The sequence below is a fragment of the Chironomus tepperi genome, unplaced genomic scaffold, assembly GCF_022539635.2.
Source record: "Chironomus tepperi strain 1889 unplaced genomic scaffold, CSIRO-AGI_Ctep_v1 contig_196, whole genome shotgun sequence".
In the NCBI taxonomy this organism is placed as follows: domain Eukaryota; kingdom Metazoa; phylum Arthropoda; class Insecta; order Diptera; family Chironomidae; genus Chironomus; species Chironomus tepperi.
This window is the reverse complement of record NW_027226318.1, coordinates 537,703-559,347: the sequence shown is the minus strand read 5'-3', so window position 1 is coordinate 559,347 and position 21,645 is coordinate 537,703. Positions and strand designations below refer to the sequence as shown.

The 21,645-nt window shown below is 31.1% G+C and overlaps 1 protein-coding gene across 3 annotated transcripts; it reads left to right on the top strand.

Annotated features, from left to right (window-relative positions):
- Window positions 1-3,081: 3,081 nt before the first annotated feature.
- On the top strand, window positions 3,082-21,269 carry inaE (inactivation no afterpotential E). 3 transcript variants are annotated; one of them, XM_070639715.1, is made up of 10 exons: window positions 3,082-4,548; window positions 7,199-7,322; window positions 7,393-7,499; window positions 7,570-7,674; window positions 7,750-8,249; window positions 8,463-9,180; window positions 9,251-9,638; window positions 10,652-10,678; window positions 12,044-12,176; window positions 17,073-21,269. In XM_070639715.1, exons 2-10 carry the CDS (start codon window positions 7,228-7,230, stop codon window positions 18,882-18,884), a joined length of 3,885 nt encoding a protein of 1,294 aa, XP_070495816.1. In that variant the 5' UTR covers window positions 3,082-4,548; window positions 7,199-7,227; the 3' UTR covers window positions 18,885-21,269. The 3 variants fall into 3 exon arrangements, with proteins under 3 accessions (XP_070495816.1, XP_070495819.1, XP_070495818.1); XM_070639717.1 differs by lacking the exon at window positions 3,082-4,548 and adding an exon at window positions 7,033-7,130; XM_070639718.1 differs by lacking the exon at window positions 10,652-10,678 and having other exon boundaries at window positions 3,084-4,548.
- The last annotated feature ends 376 nt before the right edge of the window (window positions 21,270-21,645 follow it).

Below are 21,645 nucleotides of genomic sequence, written 5' to 3'. Positions count from 1 at the left end.
CTACTTTGTGTCTAAAGATGAATAGTGCCATAAAAAGTGAACTATTTCTGTTATTGTAAAAAACCCGACATTCTACAACATATTTTCAAGTTAATAGAGAAAATTAAGTGGGTATATGAAAAAGTAATTGATGTGTAAGTCTGTTACAAGCTAATTATACAACAAAGTGAGCAAAAAAAGTTACATTTTTAAAGGTTTTCTTTGTGTGTTTATTGTGGAATAGGAATTTCAATTTTAAGGCACAAAAACGAGAGAAAAAGAGACATGAAGAATAGGTAAACACAAAAACCAGTGAAAAATAAACTTTATATTCCTAATAAATATGAAAAAAGGGTCAAAAATGTTTCCAACATTTTATTGTGGTATTATATGGAATTATTGTTAGAGGGTGGCAATGGAAACACAAATTATTGGTTTAATTTCACTCTTTAGTATTTTTCAAATAAAAGTTTTTCTTGAAAAATGTATTTTAAAATAGTGAAAAGGATGTGTGAGAGGTGATTTCTGTGGATAAAAAAGCTATCATGCATTAAAAATTTAAGACACTTTTGGGTTGTTTCATGAGAAATTGGAGGCAACTTTGGAATTTAGAATTGAGAGATGATTTGCAGCACTGTAACAGTATGGTGAGTTAGCAAAGATGACGCTTCTGGTGGAACAGCTTATTGCATGTAAATTCAAATAAATTCTTTACTAAAACGGTTCAAACTCATTCAAACTAAACCTCATCATTCTCAAGAAGCTAAAGTTCCTTACTCGAACAACACATTGTGTTTCCTAGGATGCAGCTTCTCCGCCGTATTAACAATAAGACGCGAAGTTGTCCTGATGATACCCTGACGACTGATTTCGATTCATTTTCATGGTGAAAAATGAGGATTGTCATATTATGTTGCTTGAATTCATAGTTCAGTTGGCAAGGTGATGGTCGTGAAAGTACATGTTTTAAACAGGATTGAAAAATAGAGACGTCGATGATATATTTAGGTTAAAAGCGGTATGAGAGTAAGAATTTGTTTGCTTACTTACTTTGCGGTCCCTGCGGATCAATTGTGATCCATTGCTTGCCTTAAGAATTACTGTACTACAGTCTCAACCTAAACGTTCTAGACATTGTTGCATAATTCAAAAGAAGAAAGATGAATCAATTTTGAATTTGAACTTTTGGTTCGAAAACATCAATTTTGCTCATTCTAACCAACTTGACAACAAAAGTCAACAGCACTTCTTTAACATTTTCCACACTCTACCCTAGACCTTTGTGTAATTCAAAAGAAAAACATCTTTAATTTTCATGAATTTCATTATTCCAAAAATAACAAAAATTAAAACATTTTTTTGGCGCCAAAATAAGCAATTTAAAGAAAATCACTGCAGAATTTTCTCAGTTTATTTTGAGACTTTAAAGAGAAATAATCCAAATAGAAATAAACTTTTTCACATAAAACATTTGGCAATATCGTAAACATCATCAACCATAATCGTGTGTAGTAAGGCATCTTAAAGAGAAAAGAAATCATTTAGATAATAAGCCCCAAAGCAGAAGCTATAAACTGAACATAAGAGGAAACCAAACAGCAATAAAAAAGATGAGACAACTACAGAACTTCATGAAAAATTCAAGTAATTTAATTAAAAGTTTTATCAATTTTGAAAATTATAAATTCTTTATAAATATTTGAATGAAAATTTAAGGAATTTGCTAATTAAAGCCTTTAAAATGGCAAAGTTCAACTTCTTACATCATCCTCGCATAGCAAACCATTTTGTCTTCAAAATTTAATTTTCAAATGAAAATCCCTTTTTGAAAAGTTTAAGACTGTAACATTTTTCACGGGATTTTCTCGTTTTATTGCATTGAAATAAATTTTATTACCCCCTTTTTACACACTTTTTGGACTGAAATGCAAACTCATGATGCAGAAAAATTACAATAGCAGAAAGAGAGTCATCAGAGGAGCAACTGATGCAGGGGTTCTCAACTTATTTTATGTGGAACATAAATAATAAATTATTTCATTTCGTTTGCATTTTATGGGGGTTAGCACAGGGGTAATTCACTTATTACGTAACGCCTTAGAGGTAGGAGTATGAGCTTCTGTTGAGGGGGTTGGGAAACCCAATAGTTTAATTGAATCATTTTAATTTAGTAGAATTTTTGCAAAAAAAAAGTCTGATACACTAACTACAAAACGATTGAATTAATAAGGAATCGAACTCTTATCTTTTTCAAGCATCAAATATATATCCATTGGCTACTCATTGTGCCATCAAAGTCTATTTTTCCTTTTTAAAGTATCTGACTAAATTTCATTTTTTAATGTTTTGAATTCCAAACTTGATAGATCAGTCCTGAGAATCTTCTTTGTAGTCAAACATCTAACAGATCTTTAACAAGCTTGTCAAGCAAACTATTTACATCCTTAATATTGTCACATAGTGTGCCACAAATTAAAAAAGTTTGAGAATCTCTAGTCGAACATCACAAAATGACTATGTGGATGTTTTTTTAAACAGTTTCTCCCTGTACTTTTTTCGCACGTTCCCATAGAGGGAGAGAGGATGGATTTTCCACCCCAACATGAATTTCCTTGTGATTCTCCTCATTTATCAAAACACTTACTATTTTGTTGGCTTTTTCATTTCCAAAAAATTGTATCAAAAAACTGGAGGAGAGAGACTATAAAAATTGTGTAAGAATATAAATGAGATGAGGGTCGTTGATCGTCACAAAATAGAAATTTATATATAGGAGGTTTAACATACTTAAACATACACCTTACATAACATTTTCCGTCTCCCCTCACACAAAAGTACATTTAAAGAAATGAAAATCAAAAAAATAGAAAGGAAAGGAAAGAAGTGTTCTATAATTATTACAATAACACAAGAAGTCGGTGAATATTTCATAAGATTAGAGTACACGAGAGACATGAGAAGCAAGACAAAGAGGCAAAATAAAAAAATTTTTCCCTTTTAGATCAATCGTCGTCATGAGACTATAAAATGCGTTTTATTCACATACATAAAATAATGAAAATTATCCATAGCAAGAGCAGATGAGTGCCGAGAGAGAATATGAGCGTGCCGGTAAAGGCATGCGCTTGACACTATGGAAATTCATTCAAGAAAATGTTTGTTTACGTCTCTCCGCATGTGCTTTCTTTTACAATTTCTTACTATCCGTCGCTCAAAAACATTTTCCATATCAGCTGTGGATGTATGTGTGAGACACAAAAAAAAATAAATTCTATCTCAGAGAGAGGAAAAATGAAATTTACCACACAACTCAGTTTGCATCGGGACGTCAAAGTTATCAGTGGTGGAATTAGTGAATACCCGTAGTTCCTCAATTTTTCTACATTTTTTCACTGACATTTTTTTTTGGAAATTTTCTTATTTTACAATTTTGATTGTCAAAAAGCAGTCAATTACCTCGAAAAAATTGAGAATTAATTAATTGTGAATAATATACAATAAGCTTATTGCTATAAAATAACTGGTGGATAAAAAGGAATAGAAGAAAAAAAAATTAAAGTGATAAAGGAAAGGAAAATTTTTATACACATAAAAAAAAGGATTTTTCTTTTTCCAAACGTATACAAACACAGGCACAGAAAAAAAGGAAAGGAAAATTATGTATTTATACACAGAAGGGGGATTTACTCACACAGTGTACTGAAGATTTAATCTAAACAGCAAAAAGGAACGTGAAGAAAAAATGCTCTGAAAAAGGAATTTTTTTTCCACATCCCCGCAATTTTCGGAATTCGTAGAAAATGATATTGAAATAGGCAAGAGAAGGAAAAGAAAAAAAAAACGAGGCACTGGCAATATAGGGGACGATGAGAAAGAAAATGATGAGATATTCATGAAAATATTTTTTAACGTCTTGTGTATTCGCTGAAAATCTTTTTTATGATCATTTATACAGCTACTGTTAATTTTGTCATAAATTGCAGCTTGTGAACGAGTGAATGCTTTACTATATTAAGTGAAAAAACTGATGACGTTAACATGTTTTTAGTTATCTCTGACATTATTATCTGCAAAAAGATGAAGCGATGATGTCTAATATTGACTGTATTGTGTGGAATTTAATTCAATTTTATTTATCCACTACTTACTCTCATTTCTATCTACCCCGAAAAATATAAGTTTGGAGAAGCTAAAAAATTCCAACTGTGTATATATATATATTGTGAGTGTGCAAACGTGCTGTGCTTATATTTCATAATAAACTTTGCATAAAATTCTAATTATGCATAATTAAATACATAAATGCAATGAAATTTTATTCCTTCCATGACTTTAATTAAATTTATTCAAAAAAACAGTGGAAATTCTTTAAAAGAACCAGAAGATAAGAATTAAGAAGATTAAGTGAAAAAGGAAGAAAAAAAGTGAAATACAGAACAGCACAGATATAGTTTATGTGAATTATTAAGTGTTTAGTAACAATACTCGAGTATTTTATTATTTTTTGATTTCTGCCAGAAGTCAGAGTCATTCATAAGAAATATTTAATTTCTCAATTGAATTATTAATGTGAGTATTAAGTTATGATTCATATTTTTTCTTTTAATCTCCTGCTTTGCATAATTCCATTCGAAATCGGAAATATTTGACTTTTTATTAAAATTTGGAATCTGTTCTCAAAAATTGTTGAATCTTTATAGACCTTGTGACCTTTTGCCATATCGAGACGACTTTTCTTAAGTGGATTGTCCTTGATTTTGGAATATCCACTTCAGTATTGTGATAACGTTCATTTGTGATTTGAATAATATTTATTGTACATAGTTCAAGACCCCGTTTCATTCAAAAGTTTAGTCTGTTTTTTAACTCTGATGAATAAACATCTCATTTATTTATTAATCCGTGAGGAAGTAATTTTAATTGAACTAAAGCCATAACAACAACAAAACTCTGACTTGACGCCGGATTTGACTTGTATTACTCGAGATTGTGAGTCAGAATCACAATTTAATATTGACACTCCACAAACGACCCTCTAAAGTAGATTTTCAATATTTAACTTGAAAGTTGAAATGATTATCACCCATTTAACAGCACCGTATTTTTTCCATGTATCACATTTTTGCCGACCATGAAAAGTGCATCGTCGTTTATACAAAGAAGAATAAATGCAAGCGAGTAGTTTCAAAACATTCCTTCCTTCTTCTTCTTTTGTTTTAATTTAATTGTAATTTTGTAGTCAACGAACTGATTAATTCTCGTAGACTCGTATTACTGAAGAATTGCAATCAGATAAATTTATGCTGATTCAGTCTTTTTTTGGTTATAAAGATTAAACCGTGAAGTCAACTAGTAATTTATATGTGACTTACACCGTGAAATGGAATTTCTGTTGCTTTCATGACGCTGCATGATAAGAGTGACTAATTCATGGGTCATTCATGGATCTCTATTAATAAGTTATTGTGTAGACAATTAGGAGGAATTTCATTAATTTTAAATAAAATTACATTTTTAGACTCATCACTTCTTCTTCTCACGGTAACATGACTTATTTGGAAAGTTTTAAAGATTAGATTAAACCAAAATAGCTTATCATTGTAAACAAAACAATTCACTGGGTCAAAGGCTTTTTACTAAACAAATCACTAAATTAAAACCCGAAATCCATCATAAAACCCTACAAATGTCTTTTATGAAACCTGTCAAATGTTTACTTGATCCAATTTCAAAATGATTGCAAATAAAACCTTACAAATGTTTTAATAATGTTCAAAAACCGTACAATTCCAAACTAAATGAAAACTGTCGCAAAATCCTCAATAACCATAGCTATTTAATTATCCACGACCGTTATCAGGTGCTTAACGTTTACAATAGTTGTGCACGTGCATATGATTAATTGAAAAAAAGTCGCAAGCATTGTGTTATTGAGTGAATAATCAGTGAGAATATTAATGCGGGCACTATTCATGCAAGTAAACACAAAAAACGGAACACCGAAGTTTGTAAATCCAATTAGTTCTTAATACCACAATGTATGTACACATGTAATATAATTTCATTAATAACAAAAGAGAGAAATTATCATCATACATGAATGCCTGTGTAGGTGTATCCGATATCTTAAAGTAGCTTTAATATATACAAAAACTTGATGGATTTGAGAGATTTCCTTATCACATCGCAGTGACATTTTACCATAAGTCTCTCTCTTACTCATTTATTTTTGGGTGAAAATATTGAAAAAGATGATTTTTTTGGCTTTGTGATAAGATTCGGTGAAAAATTTGCGTCAACTTGGGTGTTCCATGCTACAATTTATTATTTCTTGAATTTTAAAGTTTTAATTGAAAGCAAATTGAGTTTCATTTCTAGCCTTTTCTAAATCGATTTAAGAAGGAATTGCTGATAAGCATTTTTTCAAAACTCATTAAAACTTCTTAATTTTTTTTCTCATTTCTATTAGATTATTATTTCTTCGTGTTATCTGATCACAGTTCACGACTTTTTGAATCATTTAATAGCTTCAAATTTGTTGAATAACAAATTATAATGATTGTTAACAATTAACTGCTTTTTCAATTTTGAATCATGTTTGTATAGAAATTCGAATGAGTGCGTTCAGTAAAAAAATGCTGAGTTGTAAACAAATTATAATTTCATTAAATTTTCCCTCTAAATCATCTAAAATAAAGAATTAAAGTGAAGTAAAGTAAAGTTCCAGCAATGATTTTCAACTTAAAAATATTCAAAAGAAGGAACAAGGTACAGAAAAGTCAAAAATTAAGAAAAAATAAATTTGATGGAAAAAATACTCAATTTTGAAAATAATTTCAAATTATTTTCAGCCGTTGAAAATATAATTCCAATTTTCCTCCATCCTTGATTCTACTTCCTCACGAAATTGTCTCAATATTGCATTTGCGATATTAAAGAAGAAAATTATGTCCAAAAACAAAGGGAAAACTTTTTGAAAGCACTTGACCGACATTATTCCTACTCAGATATAAAAAGATAAAGGCAGAAAAAAAACTTTTTCCATTAAATTATTTGAAATCTTTTTGTTGATGAGTATCATCATTAGAATCTAATAAGAAGTTGTTTACGACTTGCGATAAACATTATAGCTTCAAAACATTGTATGAATGGTAGCGCAAAACAAAACAGCTGATGATGATGTCAAAAATACTAAAACTTGTTTTATTTATGTTTTCAGAGCATAAATTATACAAATAAAGTTCCAAAATGCCTGGAATAGTAATATTTCAACGCAGATGGTCAGTAGGATCTGATGATTTGGTAGTTCCTGGATTGTTTTTGTTTGTAATACATATAGTATGGTGAGAAAAAATTAAATAGAGAAATTCTTAAGAATTGCGTGACTAAACTTCTTCCTATGCTTTTAAACAGGTTAATTATACTTACAACAATTCTATTACTATTTGAATATGACAAATCGATAAAATGTGTAGAACTTTTATGGTTTTACATTGTAATTTATATTTGTCTATTAGCTGGTGAGTTTGACATGATTACTTTATCATCCATAGCATAACTAATCAATTCCTGTATTTCATTTAAATCTAGTTATATCAATTAATGAATTATGCATATGTATAGTCTCAATGCGTGGATCAATTTTAGAGACTAGTAAAAGATCTTCAATGCAATATTGGCTGTATGTTAGATTCAGTAAGAAACAATGTCTAAATTAATTCAATTAAGCATATTAATAATCTCATATAATTCCTCCTTTATCCTGTATAGTATTAATGTTATTCGACTTTGGTGCGATGATAAGTGCAATCGTGTGGGTGAAGGAATTTTATTGGAAATGTCCTATAGAGGAGCCAAAGGAGATTGTAATGACATCTGTTGTGTGCAATTTACTTGTAGAATTATCAGTTATTATGACAATGTATTGTACATTCGATGCGGCAGGTCGTTCATGGGTGAAAATGAAGCAATATCAACGTTCAATGCGTGAATCAGAATCACGTTTCAATTATCGAAGAAGCGGAAGTCGAAGTCGAAATTGGAGGCAACGAAAAGTAATGCGAGCTTATCAAGATAGCTGGAATCAGAGATGTAGGATATTATTTTGTTGCATGGGTTCATCCGATCGTAGTCGAAATTCATTTACGGATATTGCTCGATTATTAAGTGATTTCTTCCGAGATTTGGATGTTGTTCCGTCTGACGTTGTTGCAGGATTAGTACTTCTGAGAAAATTTCAAAAACTTGAACGTGAAGCTATCGTGAGACAGGTTAGTCTGATTAATCCTTATAAAGCTTCCTTCATTTTTTAAAGGAATTTATTCATACATATAATAGAATACATAGTCTGTGATAATATTTTGCAAGATTGTTACTTACTTCCTATTCATCTATGCCATAAAATTTTCTTCTCTTTCCTTTTCATTTTTTTCATCCTCCTCTCAATGCCATTTCTCTATGTATGTATATACATAATAATGTAGCGACGACATGGAATTTACGAGTATCTTAGTGGAGTTCCAGTAACAGAACGAACACAATTTTTAGCTTTAAATGACAGCCGAGATTATGAACATTTTCAATCAGTTATTCACTACATGTATTACGCGATTGCTTCATATGGATGGCCAATGTATCTTATGACGCATTCGACAACAGGCATATGCGATCTGTGCCCAAATCTCAAATGTTGTAATCTATTGTGCTTTAGACAACAAGATAATGCAAAAGTAATTGAAGATAATTGCTGTTTGTGTAATTATACTGCACTCAAACAAATGCTCGCTGATGGAGACGTTGAGATAATTTATGTAACTTATCATGTCGATATTGGAGAGACGCCATTTTTTGTTGCTGTTGATTATGCAAGAGAGAAGATTGTCGTATCGATTCGTGGAACTTTATCGATGAAAGATGTATTGACAGATCTGAATGCTGAGGGTGAACCATTGCCAATTAATCCACCGCGTGAAGACTTTTTAGCACATAAAGGAATGGTCCAGGCTGCTGTTTATATTAAAAATAAATTACAGGAGGAGAACTTAATTGAAAAAGCTTTAAATCATAATCCAGCAAAGGGAACTCAAGACTTTGGTCTCATCCTTGTTGGACATAGTTTAGGTGCAGGAACGGCTGCAATTTTAGCCATTTTACTCAAACAAGAATTTACAAATCTTCAGTGCTTTAGTTATTCTCCACCAGGTAATTGACATAATTTCCTTTTTAATCAGCTTTAGTAATACATTAAGGACTATTTATTGATCTATAATAGGAGGTCTTCTGTCAATGCCAGCTGTTGAATATAGTAAAGAGTTTATTACATCCGTTGTTGTCGGTAAAGATGTAGTTCCGCGCATTGGACTCCATCAAATGGAAGCACTACGTGCTGACCTTATAAATGCAATTCAGCAAAGTATTGATCCAAAATGGAAAACAATAGCATGTAATATGATATGCTGTTGTTGTGGTGCTGAGCCTGCTTCTGTGGTTAAAATGGGTGAACAAGATTCCTATGTCAATGCATACAACGAGAAGAAAGAGCAATCACGACACAGTACCGTCCATCCAAATGATAAGTCTATTGCTTTATCGCTACATCATCCATTATTTCCGCCAGGAAGAATCGTACACATTGTACGACATCATACTACACAGAATGAGTAAGTAATAATTGGGTTAATATGTTCCATCTGTTTTGTTTCCTATAATTAACTAACAAATAATAATAGGACAAGAACTTGTGATTGCTATTAAGGCGTGTCCGACGATTTTATTTTGAACACAATTTCCTTTTACAAATATTGTCTCCATTGTGGTATTGCAATATTTACTTTTCGATTTTGTAATACCAGACTTAATCAATAATTTTTTTTTTTGCGGTCATGTAAACGTTGTGTAATTTACAGCAAAAGGATTCTTTTTTTAGGTTGAGGAATCTAGAACCTTACAAACTATTTTTGAATTTTTAACGGATTTTTAAGAATTCTGAAATCGATATGAAAATGGTTTTATACAACAGAATTTTTAAGATTTAAATGTTATAAAACCATACAACAGAATTCAATGAAGTTCAAAAACATTTGTATGGTTTTAAAAACAATTTCAAACTTTTAAAGGAAATTAAATTTATCGATATATTCAATGAAGTCATCAAATGATCAAAATAATGTGTTCATAAAGTTTAATTGACTAGAAAAGCTACCGTGCAATATAATTTCAATTGCCCCCCTATCATTTTTGTGGAAATTAAATTGCTAATTGGAAAACTTTTTAAAGTAATTAATTCACGCCTATTCAAAATTATGTTAACGTGTCATGATAAAAAAAAATTAATTTAATGCTAATCCTATGCTTGCAATTAAGGCAATCGCAAAGAAACACACACAATATTTAAACTTTGTCATTTTTACTACTTCTATAAAATATTTTATTCCGAATATTTTTTCATTGTTCACTTATTAGTAGAATTATAGTAGATTTTCCTTCTTTTTATTACATACATTTTTAATGAAAAAGGAAACCTTTTTTTCATTCGCTTTTCTGCTATTTTTCATCTTCTTTTCTTTCTTTTCTTCTCATTCTCATCATCATCATCGTTCGTTCGTTCATTTTTCAATTTCCAAATACAAAAAAAAAAATAATATTAAACTTTAACATGCTCTTATCAACCCAGACAAAAGTATGAGAAAATGAACTGGAGGTATGCCAACCAAATAAAAAAAAAAGACGAGATCTATCTCGAAACAGACATTGACCAGAAAACCAGAATGCAACTGTTTTTTTTATATTCTTCCTTTTCTTAATTTTTTTATTATACAATAGAGATTGTGTGGTGCTGCTTAACAAACTATAATGAAAATTATATGCATTTTTACTTTGTGTAGCATTTATTTCCCTATTATTCAATCTCCAGAATTTTATTTTGTTCTTTACTTGGTTCTTGAATCGATAAAAGCCATATATAGAGTGTATTGAGGAAATGTTTGAAGATTACGTAGAACATGAAAATTTATAGACCCTTTCTGATTTTAATCTGTTCATTACTTTTGAGATTATTCGAATTTTGACGTAATGAATGAACATTTCCATTTTAGATTGGCCTTTTGAGTTAATTATTATTCTTTTCTATACGGAATTCATTCTTAATGGGCAATTCTTCAGCTAGGCTGCTTCCTTGTGTAGTTCTATGTTTAGTATCTTTTATGCTAGTAAGGGAAAACTGTAATTATTGTTGTTTATATTTCTCACTTGGAAAGTTTGACTCTAAAATTTAGCTCGATATGATGTTTATTGCTTATTTGTGCTATTGCAAATGATTTAATAAGAATGAGCAAATGCTTTAACATGCAATATCCTTTATGGATCAGCTTAGTTAACCTAAATTTTCCAATTTTATTAAAATTATTAAATGTTTGTAAACAAACCTGCAAAAAATGCGGGAAAATTCTAGACAGTTGTTCCTTATTAGTGCTTTTTCGAATCATATGTAATAGAAATGAAGCTTATAGCCTAAGGAATTGAGAATCAAATTTGGAAGATTAAAAGGATGAAAAATTAATTCAAATTAAAGTTGCTCTGAAGCATTGCCCTTACTTGTTCCAATGTAGACTTGAATCTTTTTTATTGCATTTTTTTAATTATCTGTAATTGTAATAATGATGATGAAATCAAAACATGCGTAGTTGAATGACGAAATGTAGAATTTTTTACTTTTGTTCCTTTTCATTTAAATTCCACTTAATTTCTGTTCCATTAAAATTCAATTAGAAGTACACAAAAAAGTATAAAAATAAGAGACATGAGAAATTAATTAAAACCTTGAAAAAATCTGTTCGCATCTCTTAATTGCTCCCTTTTTAACTCAAATTATTATCCGTACACATGTAGAGCATGTCATTTTCAATTGTGATATTTAAAAATATTGATTGATTTATATTTTGTGATATTTATGCAGTGTGTGTTAATATAGGAAGAATTTTTCATTATTTTTTATAGAAGCTACGAACATGAAAATGGAAAATTTATAATCAATTTTTCTCGTTTATTCCTTATTTCCGTCGTTTAGGCAAGCATTGAATAAGCATGAGCCCGTATATCAAGCAATATGGGCAAAAACAACTGATTTTGATGAAGTGCTTATATCACCCGTTATGCTGCAGGATCATATGCCCGAGACAGTTCTCTCAGCGCTTGAAAAAGTGAGTTTATCGTGAAAAAAAGAGGAAAAAAAATCAATTTTCTCTTATTCCTTCCTACAGAATAGGAATTTTTTAATATTTTTTGTCGTGTTTTTCTTATTTTTTTATGTGATAAAAAAATTTTTTATCTTAATATTTTGCCGCATAATTTGTGTACGATGTGCTGCTTCACTGTAATACGCTTCTCTTACATGATCATGTAAATTTGTAATGTAATGATTATGATAATAATATTGTGAATTAAAACATACTTATTTATTATTATTTAAGCTTTTTAACAGACATGCTTCTTATTTTCATTTTCATTTTGTTTTTGTGTGTATGCTTCTAATGTCCTGCTTTCAGATAACTTTTTTTTTGCATTTTGTGCTGTGCTTTTGAATACGATGCTGCTTAATCAGAGTGAATTTTTTGCATACGTGACGGTTATTCATGAGTGACGTCCATCGACATTATTGAATCTTTTTCAGACTATGTCTAGTGTCGATATTTTTACGTACAGAATCTCTAGTAGCCAGATCGGTAGAAAGTTGATTTTAATCAACTTCTAAGCTGTAGCTATCTTAAATCAGAACTATTAGTATCATAAATACGGATACATATCCAACCTAAGATACAAGAGTTTTCAATAACATTAAAATGCAAAGAAATCGCTTCTAGGAACCGTCGTGGTCTTTCTGCAAAATGAAAGAAATGTCTTCGATTGAATGGATTGGATTCCATTATATTTTGTAGGTTAATCCGACAACTTGGTCAATTCTCATTAATCCAACCTGCCGTAAAACATCCTGAATCTCATTCGAATCTATCGACAAACTAGCTCAAGTCTCAAGGTCATTAAGTTGTGTGTCGCTTCTTTTCGAATAGACGACTTAAATTCAAATCCATGACTAAACTTATTTTCAGGACATTTTAAGGTGAAATATCCTTAGAAATATTCCAAACCCATCCCCTATTAGACGTCATAATTGAACGACCCTCAAAGAATAGCAAACATATATGATTGTATGCTAACTCGATCGACTTAATTTAATTTAATTTTATATATTTTTTTTTCTGTTTGTTTATGTTATTTTTATAAATATAAATCAGATAAACTTTTTCAACAATCTCCTCCCAATTTTCTAGTTCTGCTTTTTCTGTTGTTCCAATTTTTATTTTTTTCATTCTTCCCAAAAGCATTATAAATTGTGTCACGTCCTATCATAAATTTCGTACACTGAGAAAGTGAAAAATACACAACAAAAACACTGAGACAGGACTGATTATTGATGCAGTTTATAAAAAAGCGGTTTTACTTCTCTTATGGGATTTTACATTGTTTGCTTTTTATAGTCGAAAGTTGAAGTTGGTGGGAATTTAATGGACATACGTTTTTATGGACGTATCACTCAATCTGGAGTTTTATGATCGCTTACTTAGTTTCATAGCTTTGGTTTATGCTGTAGACTCAATGCTGTGAATAGGGTGGGTTTGGAACTGGTTCTGTTTTTTGGGAACGGAACCTGTCAGTTCAGCATCCTGTTCAGTAATGGGAAAGCTTACTATTTTAGTGTAGCTATGAGCCGGGATGGAGTTTATTTACAATATAAAGGTCTTCAATGTGACTTTGTTGCTTATTCTGTCATCTGGTTCGTTGCATCCAAGTTACGTCTTGTTCTTAATCTAAGACTTCAATTCCTCATTTCTTGAGTTCTCTTTGCTGACCCATTTTCAGCATTTCCCATAATTTGAAGATGTGTTCTGTGGATAGTCTTTAAACATTTACAATGTAGTGTACATTACTGCATTACTGTGTATATTACTGACAAATTGACACAACTATGAACTGCTATGAACTGACTATGGAGGTTAGTCTCGGGTATGTGAATTATAGATTCATGAATGTTGAGTTCAAATTAAGTTTTTGACAACTTCCTTTCATGTTTCTTGTCGCACAAATCAGAAAACTTACAAATCAACAGTCATGCCACCAACAAGTCACTCCTTCCCCCATTCCTTTCTAATTATTGGATGTCAAGAACGAATAACCCTTTAAAAGGCATGACAAATTGAGGAAGGAGTTGATTATTTCGAAACTTGAGCTCAAGATAATTTTCTCCAAAAACAGCTTGTAGTCATAACTTAGCATGAGTAATGATTTTAAGGAACTTTTATCCAAATAAAGTTCTGATAAGAAAAACCGCTTGAGCCACAAATTAGAAAATCATCCCCAAGTACATAATTTTCCTTATGCTGCAAAACAAAAGCAGTCACAGAAGAATGAAGCAATAATTTTTAGGAAACTTGACTGTGAATTATATTAAATCCCATAGTTCCCAACTTCAACTTTTGTTTTTTTGTGAATTAATTCTTTTTTTGTATATGCTAAATGCTTACCCCATTCAGAACCACAAACACACACACACACACATATACACACTCACAAAAAAAATTATACACAAGAGTCGTGTTGTTTTGCCATAAAATTAGCTTAAACGGAAAAAATCACAAAAAATCTATTTTGCCATAAATTTTGCTAACTTGAATTCGACTTAATTAATAATAGCGCTCTCTCCGAAATTATTTAGATAAAAAGAGGATTTTTGTGTAAATGTTGAATGATGGCTTACCATATATGAATTGGCTTTATCTTTATTACCTTCTATATCAGGGTTGTAAAATGTCATTTTTTTGGTGACAGGCAGATTATTTAAATGGCAATCAGGAGTGGTTTCTTGGGTATACTTTAGAGTTGATGTTGGGGAGGAATGGAATTGTGGCAGACCTTGAACTTGACTGGGAGTTTGTATGAAAATGTCGACTCGATTCCATGTGAATTTAGAGTCGACTTCAAATACTAAATTTTGGTTCTGATTCGAACGGAAGAATAAAGAGATGCAGTCTAGGGAATCCTGAACAGCACAACGTATTCGATAGAAGTATACCAATCAGCAGTTCGAAGTTTAGATGGATTTAGTATGGAAAAGTCGACTCAAATCAACACAATATTCGAATAGAATTCAAACTCTGCGATCACGTAGTCGTATTAACGATGAGACACTTAGTTACCCTGACAGAACTATGACGGCTGATTATAATCCATTTTTCAGGTATTCTCTAGAAAATCTCTTGTAAATTTAGAAATTTATTCAAAAATATTGAGGGTTGGAGTGTTTGACCCTATCCTACTCCTGGATTCTTTTTTACTGAACTCTTAACCTTGAGTCATAACGGTTCTAGATCTCGAGAATTTGTCGAAACCATGACTGAGAAACCCTAGTTAGTAACCAGATACAAGAAATCTATAGCCCTCTCTTTCGGTGTTCGATTCTAATCAGAATCTGAAATCTAAATCAGTTTGGATGTCCATATGACATAGGAGTCAATATTCATATCATTTCACAGGGTCAATATTTGGTTTGATTGCTAGTCCCCTTTAACCTATAATAATTGCTAGAGTATACCCAAGAAGCCAGATTCTGTAATTAATGCCTGTGCCAAGTCAATTGTCATTGCAACCCTGTTTTGTATTTTGTGGGTCTGTTTAGAATCATAAACATATTTTATTCCATTAAATTTTCAAAAACTTTGTTTTAGCATAAAGCAATCCCTTCCGAATGCTTTTTCCATTATTTTTATCTAAAATAAAATCCCATTTTCATTAATTATTCATTTTCATTTAAAGTTAAGAGAGTGAAAATAATAATAAACGAAATGATTCTATATTAAGTCCTAAAATCATCATGTTTAGGTTTTTCATGACCTTCAGAAATCGTCAAATGTAGATGATGATCAATTGATAAAACGGAGAAATGACGAGACGACATTCAATGATGTCAGGTATTTTTTTATTATTCTTTATACTTTTATTTTTCCTCAACATAACTCTTTTTTCATGTCTTATAAGCATAAAAGAAGTGAAAATTTTAGTTTATTGATTTACGCTAAAATTATTTTTTATTTTTCTTTATTTTTATGTGCCACAACTTTTTATTTTATCATTTTGATTTGATTCTATTGAAAATTCCTTATTTACATCACACACCCACACCCTCAATGCAATGAAAAAGTATAAAAATGTCTCATGCCAGATGTAGTGTTGGATGTGAAAATTACATTTGATTTTTTGTTATGCGCGCTGGAACTTCCGTCCTTATTTCTCCTTATTCTATGATTTTTTTATTGATGGACATGATTTAATGTATTCGTTATGTATATGAATTTTTTATTATTAATGGTGAGTAGATTTAAATTCAATCAACAACATTGTGTAGTTCAATAGCTGTAGATGTATTGATTGTAGATTGAAGTATCAATAAAAAAAATATTATTATGTTGCACGCGATTTTCTTTAACGTTTTATATCCTTAATTCTGAGAGTAATGTAGGCGTTGAAAAGCATCTTAATTATGTTTACATTAAAGCAACAATAATAACATCAAGCATAATCGTAAAAAAATGTTGACACACTCTTGTGCTGGTAATGAAGTTACAATTGTCGACGGCATTGGCGCATTTTTCTGAAAGGTGTGAAAAATCAAAAAGCAACCATTGAAAATTTTTAAATAAAATTTAACGTATTTTTGAAATTCAAATTTTTCGAGCCAATTTCATTTTTCACAATTAAATTAAAATCAATCAATTCAAATAAACAATCCTAAAAATTAATTAATTCAAACAGTCCTCAGGACAATCAACACACCATAAGCTCCTTTCGCTACCCAAAAAATGCGCCAAAAGATGTGTCAAGATTTTTAAGAGCACTCTAATGTGCCATTTTGTAACAAAATATTCCGTGCCTTCTCGAAATGAAAAATGATTCTTTTTTGAGGCGGAAAAAAGTTGCAAAATGTATATATATAGCAGCATTTGTACAAATGGAAAGAAAATTTATTTTCAATTCATCACTTAAAGGTTGTAACAACATTTGGGCCAAGAAAACCTCAACGACAGTACTCATCTTCGATTGCATCGGATCCATCAATCAATTCATTGGCAAAGGAACAACATAATTTACAACATCATCATCATCATAATCAGCAACATCATGATCAGCATACAAATATTAATAATAACAATAACAATTTAACTCAAAGCTCTGCAAATGCATCGAAATTAACACCAAATTCCCAACGTGTTCTATTAGAAACATCCTTTGGTTCACCACCGAGAGCGGAGAGTGGAAGAAAAAATATTCAAAATCAGTTACAGCAGCAGCAGACACAAAAGCAACAACAAAATGGGCATGGTGCCAAAAATCCCTCGAAGCAATCGAAAAGTGTAGCATTCAGTAACAATGGTGTTGCCTATCCACCACAAAAATATAAACCGACAACGCTTTCGTTATGTGAGACACGTCCAAATCCATTTGAAGGAAGAATCATTGATTTAATATATGATGACTGGTTTGGACTTGCTCCGTTAGCATCTCCAGAGAGTCTTTCGGAACTATCCAGTATTAGTTCTCGTGCAAGCATTAGTCTTAATTTAAATTTATCGAATAGTATTGAAAAGTTTTTGAATAAAGTTACGAGCAACATTCATACACCGACACCTGAAAAGTTTCTCAGAAGGAACAAAACAATTAGCACAGATTCATCAAATAACAATAGCAGTAATGGTATGTTGGGTGATGATGGGTTACAAACACCGCCAATGGTAATGAGAAGAACGCCAAAATTTAGTGAAAATTTATCGTCATGTGCAGCAGATTGGAAATCACAAAATAGCTATAAGCGAATGGGAAAAGTATTTCTTAATAATCCGCCCATGACAGGTTCCGAAAGTGATTCACAAGAAGATGGTAGCTATGGAACAGCTGAAAGTTTTACAAAAGGATTTCCCAACGACTTGAAAGATTTCCTTAACAATAAAGACGAACCGAAAGATTGGAAATCGGCCGACAATATTGACAATGAAGTCACATCTAATGAATACAATAATAACAATACTAATAATAGTAATAATCGTAAATATACTGTGAGTGACAGTGCAATGTTGAGTGATTGTAAATCACAATGCCCTGTATGTCCATGTACAAAACTTCCAGCCGAGGAGTGTTGTCAAAAGAACGACCACATCAGTTGCATCATGTTGAGTGCTCAGGAATATCGAACGAGTGGAAAATATTCAATAACGAATACGACAAGTTCAAGTGATACATATTACTCATTAACAGGCTCTGAATGTGGATTTTTACAGAATGGTACGAAAGTATTATTATCAAAACTAGGAACATATGAAGAGGAGACCTTGACATGTGAATTACCATCAACTCACGATTCAATTACTCTCAATCCAACAACAATATCATCAATTACACGTTCCGGTATATTAGAGTCACATTTTCCGGTCTACTTTGATTCGAGTGATGAAAGGTCATCACTTTTATCACATGAGAATAGTCCGAGTCAGAAGAATAATCAACGAAAAGGCGTACGATATTCACATACAAGTAGTGGCAATAACATAACAACAATGAGGAAGAAATCTAATGACGATGACTTTGGTGGCTTTGCACGTAATGAATCACTACCATTGTTATCAAATCTAGTGGAAAAATCATCGCCAACAAATTATATGAAGCGTAAGAAAGTCATTTATCCAGCCATTCATACACCTCCAATTATACAGCAATCACCAAAAATTTTTCCTGTCACAACACATTCGCGATCCACGCCGGCGAGCATAAGTAATTTATATATTTTTAATGAGAGTAATGTTTAAGATAAATGACGATGATAAATGGATATTCCAAGATATAGCGAGTAAATGTAAAGGAATCGAAGAGATTAAACACTGCAATAGGACCAAAGATGAATCTTTTTCAATTTGTCTATTCCATATAAAGTCATAGATCTTTCCACTCGCTTAACTCGACATAAATTACAAGGATGAAGATGAAAACATAGAATAGAAAAATGATAAATTTTTATAAAACATAAAATACTCAACAATCTAGTGACATATTAAATTATTGAGAAGAAAAATGTTAGATGAGATAAAAAAAAAAGTTAACTGATTACTCTATTAGTGATTCCTGTCTATTCTGTCTCTAAACTTTGATATCTACTCATTCCATGCGAATTATAAAAACTAGATTTTCATCCAAATTAACTTCGGGATTTTTCTCATTATCTTGTCAATGGATCTTGATTGATTTCTTAATTGTGTTGATTACTTCTTGTGATGTGCTGTCTAATTTTATAAATGCCTACTTTGATTTCTTTTGTAATTGTGAGTTAAAATTCAATAGGTTAATTTTTAAATCCGTCGGATTAATTTTAAATCCGATGGATTAATTTGCAGATAATAAACTTTCTTTATTGTGAGTTTAGTAAATACATTAGAATTTATCATACATGATTGTTAATTTTTAATACCAACCTTTCGGTTTCAATTTAAATTTAATTTGAAGCTTAATTATGTGTTATGATATCATTGATTGTGGTGAAATTTGGATAAAAAAATTTGAAAAAAATCCTTGATGAGACAAAAAAAAAAAAAAAAAAATTATTTTATACTTAAAACTAAATTAACAAGAACTTCTTGGTTCTTTATTTGAGGGATCCAGTTTGTATTTGTGCAATAACAAGAATATTGGTCCTAATCCGCCGTTTTTTGGGAGTTTTTCAATGTCACTGACAAATTTGCAGTACTCGTCGATGATGTTCTCGATGTTGGGGATTTTATATAGGCGTTCTTGAGCCTCACTGAACTTTTTGAATAGGCTCTCGCTATTGATAGCTTCATTCAGCTTATCAGCATAGCTGATTTGGTTGGTTAATTGATGTTCATTATTTGTGGATGGTGAACTGACTATGTAATCCACTGGATGTGAATGATTAGTCAATCTCGATGACGATTGTAAATTGGGTAAAGCAGGAAAATCTTTTTCCTGTAAACGTCGCTGAATTATCGTTGATGTTTGAATGTTAATGGATCTTTGCCTGTTGAGTCTTTTCTCGAATGCCTTGTAAGCTTCACAGCCCCTGTGATTAGCTGAATGATCACCTCGGCAATTAACGCACTTAGGGCTTCCTTCGCGAGTTGTTCTTGAACATTCGCCTATTTCATGATCATCGGTGCACTTAACACACCGTTGCTGATAGCCGCAATTAGATGCTGAATGTCCCCAGCGCTGGCATCGGTGACATTGCAGTGTGATTTTAAATTTGTTTTTGATCGGTTCCCATTTAACTGATATATCATCAATTATTCTATGTGAATGATTGAGTATATTACAGTTTGTGGTGGATTGCTTGAAGTTGATGAGGTATAGAGTATGATTTTCGTTTTTGAAAAGCACTTTTGATTTGACAGCTGGAATATTGTGTTCCTTTAAAATTGATAATAGTCGAGCTGGATCTACGTCATAGAAACCTTTGAGAACTATGCTGATAGGTTTTTCTGACGGCTCCGTGTACGTGAAATAACTGATGAGTTTGTCCTTTAAAACATCCAAGATGATCTTCTTGTCATTTAATGACTTACAAATGATTTGTGTCGATTCATTGCTGATAACCTTAAAAATAGGTTTTTGTGAAATTTTTAGTTTGCTGCATACTTCTCTGATTTTTGTCAAGCTGGATCTGGTCACAATTGGCTTGAATGCCTTGTTGTTATCATCTTCAAGTGGATATTGAGATGCTTTTGGCTTATCGGCTGAATTTACAGCTTTTTGCTGAACATGAATTTTAACCTTTTTTTGGTCATCCCTATTTGGGCTAATTGTTGGACTATTATCGCCGTGCTGGCGCTTTTTCTTTGTCATAACCACGAACACTCGCGGAACACTTGATTTTAATTAAAATTAATCACTTTGATAATAATAAAAAAAAAAATGCGGAGCAAAATTTTTAACGTCTGAACTCTTCAACGTTCTAATGAGAATAATTTGCAGATCTTTCAAAAATACTCATAAATTCCGGTTGAGTGCCTATTAAAATAACGAATTTCAATAATTCGAAACTTCATTTTTGCGAAGCTTCATTTGTTCGACCATATCATTTTTCCGAATAATTCTTCATACAAATCTCTATAATTTTTAAATTTTAAAAAAAACCGTTGATGAAACCAAGCATTTTATTTTCGTCAAAAATATATTTCACATTTAAATTATCTTCTTATTTTGAAGAACTAAGCTAATTTAATCGTTTTTAACGTGTAGAAATAGATAATTCAATTGTAAAATATATTATAAACGAAATTAAAATTCTTGATTTCATCAACGGTTTTTCAAAATTTAAAAATTATAGAGATTTGTATGAAGAATTATTCGGAAAAATGATATGTTCGGAAAAATGAAGCATTCGTAAAAATGAAGTTTCGAATTATTGAAATTCGTTATTTCAATAGGCACTCATTCCGGTTGGTTCCGATGAAAATCTAATTTTTGAATTCAGCTCTAATCTATTAAAAAAAACTAACATACATTACTAGATTAATATCTATTGTTCCATTCATTTTTCGCTCTCTAACCTTCCCT